General features: G+C 40.2%; 1 protein-coding gene across 2 annotated transcripts; it reads right to left on the bottom strand.

Moving 5' to 3' along the window:
* Positions 1-2,270: 2,270 nt before the first annotated feature.
* NEUROD6 (neuronal differentiation 6) lies at positions 2,271-5,660 on the bottom strand. 2 transcript variants are annotated; one of them, XM_061414199.1, is made up of 2 exons: positions 5,400-5,660; positions 2,271-3,965 (listed from the first exon to the last, which is right to left on the bottom strand). In XM_061414199.1, exons 1-2 carry the CDS (start codon positions 5,415-5,417, stop codon positions 3,072-3,074), a joined length of 912 nt encoding a protein of 303 aa, XP_061270183.1. In that variant the 5' UTR covers positions 5,418-5,660; the 3' UTR covers positions 2,271-3,071. The 2 variants fall into 2 exon arrangements, with proteins under 2 accessions (XP_061270183.1, XP_061270182.1); XM_061414198.1 differs by having other exon boundaries at positions 2,271-4,106; positions 5,400-5,654.
* Between the last annotated feature and the right edge of the window lie 11,497 nt (positions 5,661-17,157).

Below are 17,157 nucleotides of genomic sequence, written 5' to 3'. Positions count from 1 at the left end.
AGTGAAGTAGCATTTTGACCCAAATCTGTTTCCAAGCCTTCCTGATCCTAAACTGCAGTCTCTGTTCTATACTATTTCCTCTTCCATTGGAGTGATACCATAAAAGTATCACTTAAAAGGATTCTGCAGGGCATTGAATCTGTGATGTTGGTGTATGAATGAACAAATCAAATGATTTCTTGGGGTTGCAGTCAACAGGGAACAGAGACAGCCCTATTAAGGAAGAGAACTGATACTCTGCCCTTGGTGAGTGTAAAGGGGGCAACTGGGTGATTCCAGGAGTCATCTGAAATCTGAAGGATGATTAAGTCACAGGAATCAGTCCCACACACCCTGCTCACACACAGCACAGTATCCTGGATTCCACCAGTCCACTGAAGGAGAGAGCACACATCAGATTTGTGCACCCCAATTACGGAAGAAATTTCATTATCTCTGGGGTCTTTGCCTACAGTCCCACTCTTGCTTGAATTTCATGCGAAGAAAGCTCTCAGATGAGACGCTTTTTCTGAATGTTTGCTTCTTCCCCAGACATTCAGCCAGCTGCTTTTCTTCGTAGCTTTCCCACATTGCCAGAAGGGAGACAAGAGAACGCATCTCCTGTTGCAGCCTCTACTTCCAACATGAGTTTGTGACCGTGGAAACACTATACAGCTTTCAAAGGTTTTCTGGACCAACCAGACACTGAGAAGGCGCAGGGCGGGTCACCTTGGAGAGAGCAAGGGTAGGGGGAGAGACCGCACCTATTCCGCTAAAGGCTAAACAGAACTGCCTGTTTTAAAAATTAAACACAACAGATTCTTCTAGTTTCAGATGCTTCCTCACTTTCGTGCTCTTTGCTCAGACACGGTGAGCAATGATCAGAGTCAGCGTCTGGGGGACCTTAACGAGGCCAGGCAGCCCAGGACACAGTCCCAGGGAAGGGCAGGTGTGCGAGGATGCGAGGAAGCAACGGCCAGTCACTCCTGCGTCCGCGACACACAGGGGACAGGCGGCTGGCTCTCTACCTAAGGCAAACTTCTCTCTGTCCCTAAGGGGGCACTCGGCTTCCCCTTTCCCGACTCCTTTGCCCCTGCCTTCGAGGGGTTTGAAGGGGCAAGTGCTTTCATCACCCGTCCAGTCCCGCGCCAGCGACTACTGGCACCCTTGCCCGTGGGAGCGCAGCGGCCATACGCGCCGCGGGACGGGGAGTTTAAGGCAGGGGAGCTTGGAGACCCGGGAAGCTGCGTCTCTCGAACTTGGCTCAAGAAACCCCGCCAGCCGTGGAGCGGCAGGACGAAGCAGGTCTTTAGCCGAACTTGGGCAAACTGGAGCGGTCGCCGCCGCGCGTGCCCCGCTGCACAGGTGAAGTGGGGAACCCTTTTCCCACCTTTCGGGGCCTGATCGCCAAGAGGTCGCCTCTTCCCGGTTCGGGGCAGGGTCTGGCGGGCCCGCCCCCGACGATGGTGAAGTCTCTTCCGCGGCCACACGGTACGAGAGCCGCGGCCCCAGGCCCGAGGGCGCCCACTGCGGGCCGCACCCGGGCAGTGCAGCCCGTGTCCCCGCGCGCCGGTGACCGCAGGTGAAGGAAAGCCGCCTTCACTCCTCGCCGCGCCTCCCGCGAGGCGCCGTCGGGCCTTCAGGGCACAAAAGAGGGCAGCGTGGGCGCAGCCGTGGGCCGCGGACCCCTGCCCCGGCCCAACCAGCCCCGCGCGGTCCTGCCACCCCGGGACCCATTTCTAGTGGCCTCACCAGCCTTCGCAGCTGTCCCCATCTTGCTCTCGGGAGGCAACCTGAGTACAGGGGCATCTGGAGTGAGGTCACTGCCACCTTGGTTTTTATTTTGGAAGGGGCTTAGTTGTGCTTAAGAGGGCGAGCTGCTTTGCGTTTTTCCAGTAGGGTTTAAACTTACACTCACACAGAATTTAGCCTCTAATCGGCCAGACTTATTTAAAAGGCACAGAGGAAAACCTTCCAGTTTTAACATCCACTCTGGTGTTTGCTGGAAATTTGCCACCAAATTTCGGCTCGAGCTGAAGGTTACCAGGATTTATCATTGTTTCCCCAGGATGTTTAACCCTTATGGGCACCTCTTCTTTCATTTAAGTTACTTAAAAAACAATCATGTAAGCACTTTGGCCATTTTGTTTAAGAAATTTGTTTTATCTCGTCTGATTTTGAAATACAGAAATATTTCTGAAATGGGGAGGAGGGAAGGTTGGAGACAGAAAGCAGCTGTGTACCAGGAAATAATAAGTATCATGCAAAAATATCACAGTTAATAGATGTCCTTTAGGAGTGGAAATATCTATTTAATTGCTTTAAAAATGTGGGTGGAAAAACACAATTATACATTGTGATAACAAACCTGTACAGATAATTTCTGAACAATACAAAGCAAGTGCTGAAAATTTTTTGTTTAGGATTGAAATAATTGTTCCAAATTATGACACCACCTACCCAAATATCACGTTGCCCCATCTGCAAATCCTTGAAGAGGAATAGTTACCAATCCAATGCATTTAGACTTGTTCTTAATAAAAAGAAAATTGCATAGCTTTTTATACTGTTGTACATCCTCAAATGCATCTTCCAATATCATTGTCAGCTTAGTGTTATTCTCGATTTTTTAAATGTTTGATTTTTCAGAGATACATAATATATAAATTCCTAATAATTATAAACACATTTTATTCATTTGATTTTAATAACATGCATTTTCATAATTACTTACTGTACAACTGAAGTAGACATTGAATTATGCTGTGTGCATGTCTTTATTCAACAGTATATTCTTAGACACCTTGCTCAAACAAATTAAATGAATTTAAAAGAAAATAAAACATGAAAAATAAATCCTTCCAGTAGAAACAAAATCACAGTGCTTTACAGAACAAAAGGAAAGGAAAAGAAGTTCTCATAGGAAAAGAGATTTATTATTACATAGAAAATTCTCACAATAGTTGAAACACACTCCAGAAACTAGTAAACACCTTAGATAGAGTTGTGCCAATTATTCAGCCCACAAGCATCTGCTTTGTCTTAATTAGACGGGGGAGGTGAATGACCACTGTTTATTTTCATTTTCCTCATTAATTATGAAAAACTGCATTTAATTCATCTTGCATGGTGAGAGATTGGCTGCGCAGATGTAAGTCGTAAGGGAAGTGGCTGTCGGTGGGCAACCTGAACATGGCACCCTGCCCAAGGGGACCCCTGGGTGGCACTGCACAGTAATGCATGCCATAATTGTAATTTTTGCCATAGTCCAAGGTTTCTTCTTGCTTCAGGGAAAATATCCCATTATAGTTAATTGGGGGAGGACTTAAGGGACCTTCAAACTGAGGGCTGGCACACTCAGGGGAAGTGCTTTCATAGAAGGATTCATACGCACTGCAATAATTGTAGGGTTTCATGGACTTGGAATTATCAAGAGTTCCATGCCCTGGGGGAGTGGTGAGCTCAGGGCTGTGGTAGGGTGGGTAGAAGGTAGAGTAGGGTGACCTTGTGTGGTGTGCAGCCTCCCCGCCCTGACCCACCAGGAAACTCCTGGCATTGAGCTGCAAGCAGCCTGCCACCAAGTTTGTAGTTGGCTGGGAAAGACCTTTGCATAAGTTTTGGACGAATGTGAGCAGATCAGGTCTCTTGCCGATTCTCAGAATTTCAGAAAGTGCCCAGATGTAGTTTTTGGCCAGTCGTAAAGTTTCTATTTTGGACAGTTTTTGGGTTTTAGAATAGCAGGGAACCACTTTTCTCAAATTGTCCAGGGCGTCATTGAGGCCATGCATCCTGTTCCTCTCCCGCGCGTTAGCTTCCTGTCTCCTGAACTTGACCCTCTCCAGTCGGAGCTTGGTCGTCTTTTTTTTCCTAAGACCCCTCCTTCTGGGCAACCCGTTTTCATCTTCCTCTTCCCTGTCTTCCTCCTCTTCTTCTTTCTCAGTCTCTTCTCCAGGGGCCCTTTTGATGCTCTTTCCTCGAAGGACAATCTGTTTGGAAAAGCTTTCTGGTTTCTTAATTTGCTTCTGGTCCTCGCATTCTCTAGAAAACTTTCTGCACATCTGGGATTCTGGCATTACAACAGACTCATCAAACGGTAGTGTTAACATGGTTCTCTAACCTTAAATTACCTGAAAAAATGCCAGCACAATATTTAAAGTGTTTTCATTTTTAAAGTTTATACACGTAAAACATATTCAATGACTTAATCATAAGAATACGAAAACATAAGAAAAAACTGATTCCAGGACTATTTTTTTATATTAAATAAAAATTTTGAGTTTGTGCAGCCTACTAATTATAAAAAAATTGACACATGCAATAGGATTATTGTATACAGGCAAACTATCAAAAGAAAATAAAACATAAAGTATTTATTGTAATACCACCACTACCTCCGTTTCTCTTTGATTTTAAACTGATTTTTAATACACAAAAAGGACTGTGGAATTCAATCAAATGCAAAACATGATATAGCAATGCAGAATTTCATTAATTCCAATTCCCCTGAGTGCAAAATGAGAAGAGTCACCAGTTTTTAAAAGAAAAAATGCTGCTTCTCCATTAGCTGACAAATTTGTGGAGATTTTTTTTTAGGAAGAAAATAAGCCTTAACTTTATTTACTGTATTATACAGCAGTGAATTTAGGTAGTAGCTGTAGAAATACACAAATTTAAAGAGAAGATTAATCAGAGCCAATTTAGAAAACTGCTTTCTTTCTGATCAGTACAGAAATATGTAAAAGAGCACTATTTTCCAAACCTTTACCAAAAAAAAAAAAAAAAGTGGGGAGAGGATTAGGCTAATTTGGGATAAACTCTATAAATAAATTTTCAAAATCACTGGCATTATTTTAAGTCAAAGAAAATAGTGAGACTCCTTTTCTATTTAAATTTTTTCTCAATGTAATTGTTTACTGCTATTCAAATCATCCTGACAAAAAACACTCTCATAGTGTTTTTGTTCTACGAACCACAGAAGTCTCCCTCTAGCTAATATCTGACAGGAACGGTCCAAGGATTCTGACTGCAATTGTGCACGTGTATTCAGAATCCTGAATGAAAGGGAAAAATAATTTGTGTTTCAAATGCAATTTGGCTTTTGTTTGGTGAAGCAGCAAGTATTTTCATCCAAAGTCTTCAAACAAATAGGCATGATAAAACAGAGACTTTTTAATTTAACAATCTCTAGCTCCCTCAACACACACACACACACACACACACACAAACTCTTAGTAATGTCCACATACTTGCAGTTACATAATAGCAGTGAAAGTATGTGATAATTACATCATAAGAATGAAATATGATAAGAAGTTATAGATGACAAAGAGCATATAAATACTATAAGACAGTGACACTGTATCTTTAAATACTTGCATGCAAAGCCAGCATCAATTGAAGTATATCTTTATTTATATTACCTTAGGTTTTAATTTCATTCAATAATCAGTTTTCATTTTGGATCTTCCAAATCTTTTCAGGCTGAGTGTCGCATCGTCTCCTGGAGTCTCTAGATCTGTGTGTATCTGCACTATCTCATTGATCTCTAAAAAGTGACATTGATGCCAACTGCCAGAGCTGGTACCCATGCCATCTGCTAGTGACGTCACAGGGCAGAGAGAACCATGTGATCCTCTCTCTTGGGACCTTCATTCTGCACTGATCATCTGGCATCCCTGTAAGTGGGTACCAGCATTCATGCATCAACACAGAAGGTTAGACTGATAGGAAAAAAATCTGCACCAGCCTTTCACATACAGTAGGTGCGTTTCTCCTCGAGCTGCTTCGGCTTCACCGGCAATCTGTAGAAATAGCTGTGTTAGTGTTCAGTTTCGCCCTGCCAACGTACAACTATTAGGGAGTCGTTAATATTCCATTCATTTACAAGATGGGCTTTTGTGTGAGCGAGAGAGGTTTTTTTTTGTTGTTGTTGTTATTGTTGATGTTTTGTAAAGATCACCATCCCGTTTGTGCACCTGGGTACCCAGGGGAAAAAAAGGCAGTGAAAAGGAGCTGAGATCAGGAAAATGGTCTTGAGATGCTTAACCAAACTAAGATTTGTGTAAGCGAACGGGGATCAACAAAGGTCTTCTGATTTCCTTGTTTTGTTTCATGGCATGAAACTTATGGGTGTGTGTCTGTGTGTTCTCTTATTAACATGTAAGACTTCTGTGCTTCTTAAGAATTTGGAATAAAAGAACAGTTTCTCCATCTGGGGTCTGTGAAAGACATGCTCAGATGCTCCCCTTTCTACACTTGCTGGTATCTTTCAACAACTTTTCAGAGAGATTCTTTGTGTATCTGTATAAAATGCACAGACAACTGCAAGCCCACTGTGAAAAGATTTCAAACTATATTCTCATGCCCTCTTCCCAAAGTCACAACTTTACTCTCTTGTCCCTGTCTTTACAGCCTTCACTGACCTGTTCCTCATTTCATTTCATAAACAATAAACATAAAAATGATCACTTAGGTTTTTATCTTTCTCTCCCTGACATTCTGATGAGTATTTTAATCAAAGGTTAGCTTTCCTATTTTTAGAGCTTTCAGATTTTTTTCCCTTTCTCCTAAAAATCATCCCTTCACATTTTTTCCCCTGTAGATCAAAATCAATTTAAATATCTTCTCATCTTTATACCAGTGTCCAGTTATTTTTCTCTGTCAGATTTATTTCATATTTATCTTTTTCCTCCCACTTTTCCCTTTTGGTTTCTTAACAAAAGCAGGGCAGAAACAGTTAAGCAAGGCTGGCAAAGCCTTGTGGATAAAATGAACTGTGAAGCCAGAGGCAATCCTCACCTTCTTCTTTTCTCTACTCCCCTGCCACCATCACCTTCAACCCCTGAAATAAGAGGACATTTTATTTCAGGATTGCCTGTCACTAAAGTTAAAAGTGCACTTTAAAAAAAAATAAAAGTTTAAAAATAGACAAATACAACCTTTGTTGTTTGACAACTGAGTAATCTCTTTCTATAAAGTGAGACAGTATGCTTTTGGTATTAAAGTAATCCCTGGCAGAGTTGTAACTGTTGAATCTGTGTTAGCATTCCCCTTATAAATCCCAGTTTTGAAAGGTTTAAAATTCTGCTGCTTTAATGCATTTTAGTTCCAAATTGGCATCGGGGGCCTCAAGCTAAATGCAGCTTTTCTCCTGTCATACCCCACTCATTTCCGTCTCCTCTCAAAGTTACCTGACTTTTCTTGGACTGTTTTAGAAAAATTTGGAAGAAGTTGACAAAAAGAAGAATCATGCTAAGTAAAGGAGGGTTATTTTTTTCTCTCAATGGTTTGGTTTAAAAATGCAAATTTAAAATAAAAATAAGGCTATACACACGTAACTTAAAATAGGTGGGTAGGTTGGCCTAGCCCATGTTTTTTTTTTTTTTTAAATAATCCGATATGCCAAAGGCATTTCAAAATGTCTTGTTTAAGGGGATAGCCCTGGTAATGGGGGCCTTGAGTCTATTTCCTATAGCTTGTGGTTCAGAAACTACATATACTTTTTATATCAGCACAGAGAGTTTCTATAGGAAGACCAGGTGCAGGTTTTGTTTGTTCTCAAATCTAGTTTACTTTTCAAATGTGAAGGAGCGTAAGTGTCGGAATCAGAAGCCGCAGAGCAGCCAGCCTTGTCATGAATGTTGCATGTTGCACTGTGTTCTGAAGTTGCAAAGTCTCCAGAAGCCGCACTGTATTACAGGCATCACAGGCGTGAAAACCAAAATCCAAGGGCAGATAATATGACGTGTTGGTAGAAAATTATCACCGGTGTAGCTCATCCCAGGGATAGATTTTATATTTTATCTTTGCGATGTGCAGACAAATGAGAAACAGCTTTTCCATGAAAACATTTGGGGCTGTTCTATTTCTGCCTTTGAACATGAAATAAAATCCTTTGGTGGTGGTAGTGATGTGCTGGGGTGGGGGAATAGAATCTGTGTTGAGGTTTTCTGAATATTAATCTATTGTTTGATAGTCTTAGTTTTTTTTCCCCAAAAAAGAGGAAACAAAAAGTTGTTATGTCAAGATTTAGCAAGGATTCAGTATGTTTGTACAATAATCTTTCAAATGAAATTTCATTATGCATTTTCTACTATAGTTAAGATATGCAAATGTCTGTGCTGTTAATATGCATTCATAACATACACCATAACGGCTGTTCTACTCTCTGCTAAGAAAGCATGTTAACACTAATACTCTAAACAGAAATACATTCTGAGTTATAGACACATACTCAGAGTGTGGGGCATGTATCATCCCCATTTCTATAACCTATTTTCTCATTTTACGGCAATCGCTGCACACCAAAGTTTACACCTATAACTCAATTTGTTATTAATTGAACTGATATGCTCTTTGCTTCTGGGGCCGTGACATTTTATAATAGATTTTTTAAAGTGCCCAATGTCTGTCTGTCTGCCTCTGTCTTGCTTTCAGTGGGTGAATGTTCATATTTCACTTATAAAATGACCCAGGGGAAATTTAGATATAATTTGACTCAGTTGCAAGGTAACAGAGACTGAAGGTCTAAATTAAGTCTCAAGTGTTATTATTTTTAGGTCATTCAGTTGGTACCTGTGTCTTAGCAAATGGGAATTCTGTTGACTTTCCTTTTCACAATCCCCTCATTACTTAAGAGATCAGTTTGGAACATGACAAGCATTTTCCTTAGCTCTCCAAGGGTATAAGGCGGTAGAATGGAGACCTGCTCAGGATTAGGCAACAAAACCTCAGGACTGGAGTTTTTTTCCTCACAAGTAGGGTACTTCCTGAGATAGATATTGGACAATTTTCTCTATTGCCTTCTCTTTCTGTCTTTTCTTTTTTTTTTTTAAGCGCTTCAGGGCAGCCTGGAAGCCTGTGAGCCTGCCAGTGTTAATCCCTAGAGTTTTAACTCTGTGATCCCCATTGCCTTGAAAGAGTTTTATGGCTGTGGCAGAGCATCCCCCACTTTGGAAAACAGCCCTTGGGATTTAAATAAAGGTATTTAAATTATAAGACAAAAACACAAAACAGTCTTATTTCCCTTGAAGCTTTAGAGGGCTTAAAATATAACTTAAATGAAGATGTCTTAATAGTTTGTCTACATGTATATACGCGAGGATGACTTAGAATACAGATACTCTGGAAATAAAGCAACATTTGGATTGTTTTTTAGATTTCTTTCAGAGTGAAGACTAGATTGAATGGTACAGTTATTATGCAATAAAATACATTGTTGTTTATGCCACTCACAAAGCATTACAATATACAGTCTTTGATTTTAGCCTTTGCGCAGAACAACGCTGCAGTCCTTTCTAGAAATACATTTCTTATTTTTCTTCCATGAAGCATACTCTTTATTTTGATCACAAAATTGCATTTATTAAATTCTTTTAATAATTTGTTATCAAATAAGGTCACCTAAATCTGCCAAGGAAAACTTCTACCAGCATGAGAAAACCAGTGTCACTAGACTGAGTTATTAAATTTCCAGCCATTACTAAAGAAATGATGTTTTATTAACTTCTGTGATCTTATTGTAAGAAAATGTCATTTTCTTTAGTTTTTATAATATTAAGAATGATTTATGGCCCCCAATTACTATTTTTTATGTTACTGAATTCAAAATTTTTGCCATATCCCACTAATATGTATTGTAATCATTACTTACAAACACAGAACACAGAAGTGCAATGTGTCTTCTTCCTGTTGTATGAATCTATTTTGTAAGATTGCAGTGGGTACTTTATAAAGAGATTTTTATTTTTTGCAATGTATAAGCAAACTGCATCTTGAAAATCAAGTTTTATGTTAGTTGCTTATATGATGATATGTAGGCTCTCTTCACACAGGGGATTCCTGGATGGGTTTCAAGAGGTTCTCGAGCCTCCTAAGATTGTGTACAAATTTGGAATATACATACATATGTACATTTTTCTAAAGAAAGGCTCTCTCTCAGATTTTAAAAAGTTGAGAATCACAACTAGAATTTTGTGGGCCTACTAACCTTGCTTTAAGCCTGATCCTGCTGTTTAATAGCTATATGTCACTCACTCATTCATTTATTCATCCATTCAACAAAGGTTAACTGAATATTTATTTCAGAGTAATTCTTGACTCCTCTTTTTCACACTCTAGAAACCAAAGGTCTGCAAATTTTCTCAGTACTGTCTTAAAATTATATCCAGAATCTAACCACTTTCTGGCGATCCCACTACTACTTCCAAACTGCCTTCATCTCTCCCTTGGCCTAAACGACACCTGTGCTTTCACTCTTGACACCTTATATTCTATACACAGTCGTCAATCCAGCATCCCGAGGCATCTGGTTAAAATATGAATTCGATTGTATTTGTCTGTGCTCAGAAATTTTCATGGCTTCCCCTCTCCCCCACTTGAAGCCAAATCTTTAGAGGGGCCCAGAGGCTTCCTCTGGCCTTTGCAGTCTCACCTACCACTCTCACCTTCATTCATCCAGCTCCAGCTGCACTGGCCCTCGGCTCTTTCTCACACTCTGGCATGTTCCTACCTCAAGAACATTGCCCTTACTCCTACCTGAATCTCCTTCCATGGTTTATTCTCACATTCTTCCAGTCTCTGCCCAAATGCTCCTGTCAGAGAGGTCCCCTTTGACCACCCTGGTGTATAATGTACCCTTACCCCCATCCATCCCTCTCTATCTACCTCCCACCAGTTTTGCTTTTCTCAATAGGGATTATCACTTGCTAACATAATACATTGACTTATTTATTGTGTGTATTAATCTACAGTTCTAGCACCTGCTCATGAAAGGCCTTAAGTACATACTTGAATGAAGATAGTTGTTCCAGGCACTGAGTTAGTGGTGGCTATTCAGTGGAGTGTAGAATAGCCAAGGCAAAGTTGTTGAAGAGGTTACAGTCTAAACAGGGGACAGACAATAAACAGGTAAATACAGAATTGTGAAATTTACATGTTAGTGGCTACAGTGAATCATGGGAAGATCTACTGGATGACATGGGAACCTTTTTCTGATTCATCTTTTATGCTGAGCCATAAAGGAAGAGCAGCAGAGGTAAGAGCACATGTGAAAGGTCTCATGTTCTCTGAGGACCAGAAGGGTCAGAGCCCAGTCGTAGTGAGGATCAGCTCGTATGAGACTGGATAGTGGTGAAGTAGATGTTTTTCTAGAAAAAAAATCTACTTCTGCTTTATTGATTATGATAAAGGCTTTGACTGTGTAGATCACAACAAACTGTGGAAAATTCTTCAAGAGATGGGAATACCAGTCCACCTTACCTGCCTCCTGAGAAATCTGTATGCAGGTCAGGAAGCAACAGTTAGAACCAGAAGTGGAACAACAGACTGGTTCCAAATTGGGAAAGGAGTACGTCAAGGCTGTATATTGTCACCCTGCTTATTTAACTTATATGCAAAGTACATCATGCAAAATGCTGGGCTGGATGAAGCACAAGCTGGAATCAAGATCGCCGGGAGAAATATCAATAACCTCAGATATGCAGATGACACCACCCTTATGGCAGAAAGTGAAAAGGAACTGAAGAGCCTCTTGATGAAAGTGAAAGAGGAGAGTGAAAAAACTGGCTTAAAACTCAGAGTTCAGAAAACTAAGATCATGGCATTTGGTCCCATCACTTCATGGCAAATAGATAGGGAAACAGTGGAAATAGTGAGAGACTTTATTTTTGGAGCTCAAAATCACTGCAGATGGTGACTGTAGCCATAAAATTAAAAGATGCTTACTCCTTGGAAGAAAAGCTATGACCAACCTAGACAGCATATTAAAAAGCAGAGAGATTACTTTACCAACAAAGGTCTGTCTAGTCACAGCTTTGGTTTTTCCAGTAGTCATGTGTGGATGTGAGAGTCGGACTCTAAAGAAAGCTGTGCACCAAAGACTGATGCTTTTAAACTGTGGTGTTGGAGAAGACTCTTGAGAGTCCCTTGAACTGCAAGGAGATCAAGCAAGTCTATCCTAAAGGAAATCAGTCCTGAATATTCATTGGAAGGACTGATGCTAAAGCTGAAACTCTAATACTTTGGCCACCTGATGTAAAGAATTGACTCATTGGAAAAGACCCTGATGCTGGGAAAGATTGAAGGCATGAGGAGACAGGGATGACAAAGGATGAGATGGTTGGATGGCATCACTGACTCAATGGACATGAGTTTGAGCAAGCTCCAGGAGTTGGTGATGGACAGGGAAGCCTGGCGTGCTGCAGTCCATGGGGTTGCAAAGAATAGGACACGACTGACTGACTGAATTGAACTGATTGGTGAAGAATTTGGAATTTCTTTCAAAGGAGGACATTGGAGTGTTTACAGCAATTTAAGATTTGAAAAGATCATTCTGGCTGCTATGGGGAGAGGAGTTGAAGAGAGAAAAAGCAGAAAGAGGGAGAGGATTTACAAAGGCTATGAAAGTGGACAGAACAAAAGGGTGGTCTAGATTAGAGAGGTGATAATGGAAATGGAGGTGGCTTAGACAGTAAAAAATCTGCCTATAATGCAGAAGACCCAGGTTCTGTCTCTAGGTTGGGAAGATCCCCTGGAGAGGGCGATGGGTACCCACTCCAGTGTTCTTACCTGGAGAATTCCATGGACAGAGCCTGGAGGGCTACAGTCCATGGGGTCAAAAAGAGCTGGACATGACTGAGTGACACACACACAGACACACACACACACACGCACACACAATGGAAATGGAGAGAAGAAGTTTGGAACTATAATTTGGAGATACAATCAACAGAACTTACTGATGGATGGGCATAAATAGATGTGGGGAAATTTCTCAACCTCTGGTCCTGGTGATAATGAACAGAAATCTTTCATACACAATCTGCCAAGAACCAGCCTAAATGCTTCATTTAAAGTTAACATTTGAACAATTTAGGGGTGGGAGGTAGAGGTGCTAATCTTCCTCACAGTCAAAAACACATGTATAACTTATATTTGGCCCTCCACACACACAATTCCTTCATATCCATGGTTCTGCTTCCTTGGATTCAGTCAACAGTGGATTGTGTAGTACTAAAGTCTTTGCTATTGAAAAAACTTATAAGTGTACCCATACAATTCCAACTGTGTTGTTCAAGAGTCAACTGTCTCATGGAATCTTTGCAATAAGGTAGATATGACTATCTCCATCATAGACTCTATGGAACTGTGGTTCAAAGAACTCATTTTTTTAGGTGCTCAGTTTTTAGGTGAGAGAATCATGATTAGGACCTAAGTTGGTCTGAAACCAAATCTTGATTTCTTAACAACTCAGACTTTACTGCTTAGAGAATTAAGTGATCAAATAACAAATTATCTAGCACTGTTTCTAGTACAAAATAAATCCTGACTAAATAATGAATATTAGAAGAAGTAGAAAAACTTAGCAGTGAATCCATCCATGAATGAAGAATTATCCAATTAATATATCAGGTGACTTAAGCTTTTTTATTCTAGATATTTGTTTTTTGGACCCATGTATATAGACAGGTAGGTCAGTAGACTGCCGTGTATGACATAATCCTCTAACAATGATTGTCATCATCATGACAGTGAGCTTCTGTTAGTCTAGAAGAATCGAAGATTGAATTGTTTATTCTTTCATTATTTTTCATTCCTTCAACAAAACACTTACTTTCCTGTGTTACCACTCTAGATGTTATGAGGAAAAGTAAAGATAAATAACAGAGAGCCCCACCTCTCAAGGAAGTTAGAGTTGAACTAGCACATACAACATGTCCATGATATTCCAATGAAAAGTCGTGTGAGCCTACTATGAGAAGAGTTCGTTGGTAGGGAGTGAAGAAAGGATCTGAGTAGAGTTTGCGAGTATGTGGAGAGTTATTGTTTTCACTGGAAGTATAATAGAGATGGAAAAGCATACATGAGAATAAGTACACAGCTCAATTAATGTTGACAAACTGAACACCCCTGTGTAATAAGATCTTGATCAAGAAATAGAACATTACCAGAAGCCTCCTTCCTACCCTTTCCAGCTACTGGCCACTTTTCCCTGAGAGAGAGAACTCTCCTGAATTCTAACACCATTGCTTGGTTTTGCTCAGTTTTGTACATTATATAAATGGTATCATTCATGATATACTTTTGAGGGGTCTGATTTCTTTATCTTAGCATTTTTGATTGTGCAGTTTATCCATGTTGTTGTGCATAACTGTAGAATATTCACTCTCATTGCTGTATGCTGCTGCTGCTAAGTCACTTCAGTCATGTCCGACTCTGTGCGACCCCATAGACGGCAGCCCACCAGGCTCCCCTGTCCCTGGGACTCTCCAGGCAAGAACACTGTATAGTACTCAGTTATATGACTGTAGCATAATTTGTTTCTCCACTCTGTTGTTGACAGGAGTTGGGATAATTTCCAGTTTGGGGCTATAATAAGTAGTGTTATTCTAGTACAAATAATTTATTAAACATATATATATATATATAGTAGGTGTAGTCCATTCCTAGATATAAGATCAACAGAAATGCATATGCATACATGTATTCTGCATGTGTAATTTTAAGAGAAGTTTGGAATAGGACATTTAGAAAGAGTTAATCTTTACTGCTTGCCTGCATGATAGTCACACACTTTCTAAGATCATTAGGGCTTTCCTGGCAGCTCGAAGTTTTTCAGTCTGTTACCAATCTACAAGTATTTATTGAATGATACCTTCAAAACAAGCCTTTGTGATGCTGGAGAAAGACAGTTGAAGACACAATCCCTTCCCTCAATGACTCAAGTCAAGAGTCCTGTTGAGGAATAGAAATTAACAAACTTAAAGCAGTGAGATACACAAGGGGCAGACTATGGGATAGCTGCTGCTGCTGCTAAGTCGCTTCCGTCGTGTCCGACTCTGCGGCCCCATAGACAGCAGCCCACCAGGCTCCCCGTCCCTGGGAGTCTCCAGGCAAGGATACATCGTATAGAGTATCAAACAAATGAATATCTGCTTTGTTTATGTAATATCCTTTAGGAACATAGTGCAAATTTATAATTTTGCAAAATGTTTACCAAGAATATTTCAGAATAGCCGCACTTAAAGAGTACTTTAGTTGATTTTAAGTTTTAAAACATGATGGCTAAATTATTTACTAAAGTTTGATTATGTTATATTAATACTTTGTTAGTCATCCAGTCATGTCTGACCCTTTGTAAACCCATGGACTATATCCCGCCTGGCTCCTCTGTTCATGGAATTCTGCCAGTAAGAATACTCAGATAGTTAGCCATTCCCTTCTCCAGGGGATCTTCCTGACCCAGGGATTGAATCCATGGCAGTAAAGAATCTGCCTGCAATGCATGAGACCTGAGTTTGAACCCTGGGTTGGGAAGATCCCCTGGAGAAGGGAATCACTACCCACTCTAGTATTCTTGCCTGGAGAATTCCGTGGACAGAGGAGCCTGGAGGGTTACAGTTGTTCATGGCATGGCAAAGAGTCAGACACAATTGAGCAACTAACACTTTATACATAAGCAGATCAGTATGTGGTATCTGGAACCAGAACCCCTGGTTCTGCCTCTTTCTTGCTAGTTGACTCTGAGTAAGTTCCTATGCTTTAGCTTGTTCCATCAAATAGGGATAAATATATTTTTGTCTTATAGGTTGTTGGGTGTACATGGCTATTATATTAGCTAGGCCTTGCATTATTATTTGATGGATTATTTTAAAATAAAAATGGAGGGGAGGTTAAAAATAAGACATTCTTTGAGAAGGAAAGGCTCATGTCTCTGGCACTGTCCTCTGGTTAGCCTAGTATTTGGGGTATAGAAGGAGAGCACATATTATGTTATCAATGAAACCAATTATTTTGAAAATATTATATCCTTCTATTTACAAATTTTGCTCCTTGGACCAGGAAATACAGTGGAATGTTAAAGTTAAAATAACATCTGAGGGAAGCTTGAGCCAGGCTACAGATATTTAAGGAACTTGCGCTCTCCTGTGAACACTCCACTTCTTTCTTGTAGAAACAGGGCTTTGCCCTTTGTCTCCACCTACTTTTGAATTTCTTAGTGGCTTTGATGGAAGGAACACACTGCACACCAGAAGATAAACAGACGGAAAGCATTTTTAGTCCTAGAATTTACATGCTTGCATTAGATGCAAGCCCATTAGATGACTCTGAAACTAAAGCATTAGGTTGAAAGGCTAACTTTGTTCATGATGTGGATTCAAACTCACACAGGCACGATCCGGTCACTCCCCAGGGACCACTCTCATGTGTCCTGAGATCCGCCATGTGCAGGTAGATCTTATAACTCCTAGATCACACTAAAAAAAATTACCATTTACTACCTATAGCAATAAAATAAGCAGCAAACTAATTCTGCACAAAATGAAAAAGCCCAAATCATTATTTGTCATTTTGTATTTTAGACTTCTGGTTGGTTTGCTCTGTTTGGCTGGCAGATCTCATCTAATTACAATATATTTTTCATTTGTGTTTTAAAATAGCAATCCAAACCCACTGTTATTATAACATATGTGGTAAGTTGTTGTTCCTGGGGTGGTAATAAATTCGTGGCGATCCATTCACATCCTCATGGGTTGGAATTAATCTTTCTCCTCTGATTTCCCACTACACTTTGTGCTTCTATTATTGTGCTTAGCATAATTTACTTTGTAGTGGAGCTATTTGGGAATACATCTGTCTCCCCAGCTAGATCATGAGGACAAAAATTATCTTGAATTTTTGTCTGTCTCACTATGTTCTGCAGTCTCTACGTCACACAGCCCACTGATTTGTACTTTGTATGGACACAGTCAATATTGATAGTGGAATCAAGTCGATCACTTGCACACTTGGCTGCAGAACACCAGAGAGCAATGAGGCCCATCTGTCAATCAAAGCTATGATCTTTGCTTCATTAACACCAGGGCTAAGCAACGAGGTAATATGTTAGTGACAAAGAGTTTCATGGCCCACATACCAGACGTTAGATGGTAAATTATATAATTCCTTAAGCAGCAGATATCTTTTGCTAAGCAAGAGGCTCTGAGGTGGCAATACCGATCCATGATTTTATTTGGTCTGTGTAAAGACTTGGACCCAAGTATCTCCTTCCTGGCTTTTTTTTAATCCCCAAAGGCTGCTCCAGTACTAATTATTTTTTTCAAAAGCTAGAGTAACTGTTTCACTAAGCTGTTTGCTGTTCATTTTGGCCATCAGTACTGGTACAAGATCCAGTCTAAG

The sequence above is a fragment of the Bos javanicus genome, chromosome 4 (assembly GCF_032452875.1).
Source record: "Bos javanicus breed banteng chromosome 4, ARS-OSU_banteng_1.0, whole genome shotgun sequence".
Classification (NCBI taxonomy): Eukaryota; Metazoa; Chordata; class Mammalia; order Artiodactyla; family Bovidae; genus Bos; species Bos javanicus.
The sequence above is the reverse complement of the archived record's forward strand: the minus strand, read 5'-3'. Positions and strand labels throughout refer to the sequence as shown.

What these genes read in the sequence shown, in the direction of transcription:
- NEUROD6 (XM_061414198.1), bottom strand. Translation starts at nt 4,085, where the DNA reads ATGTTAACACTACCGTTTGATGAGTCTGTTGTAATGCCAGAATCCCAG.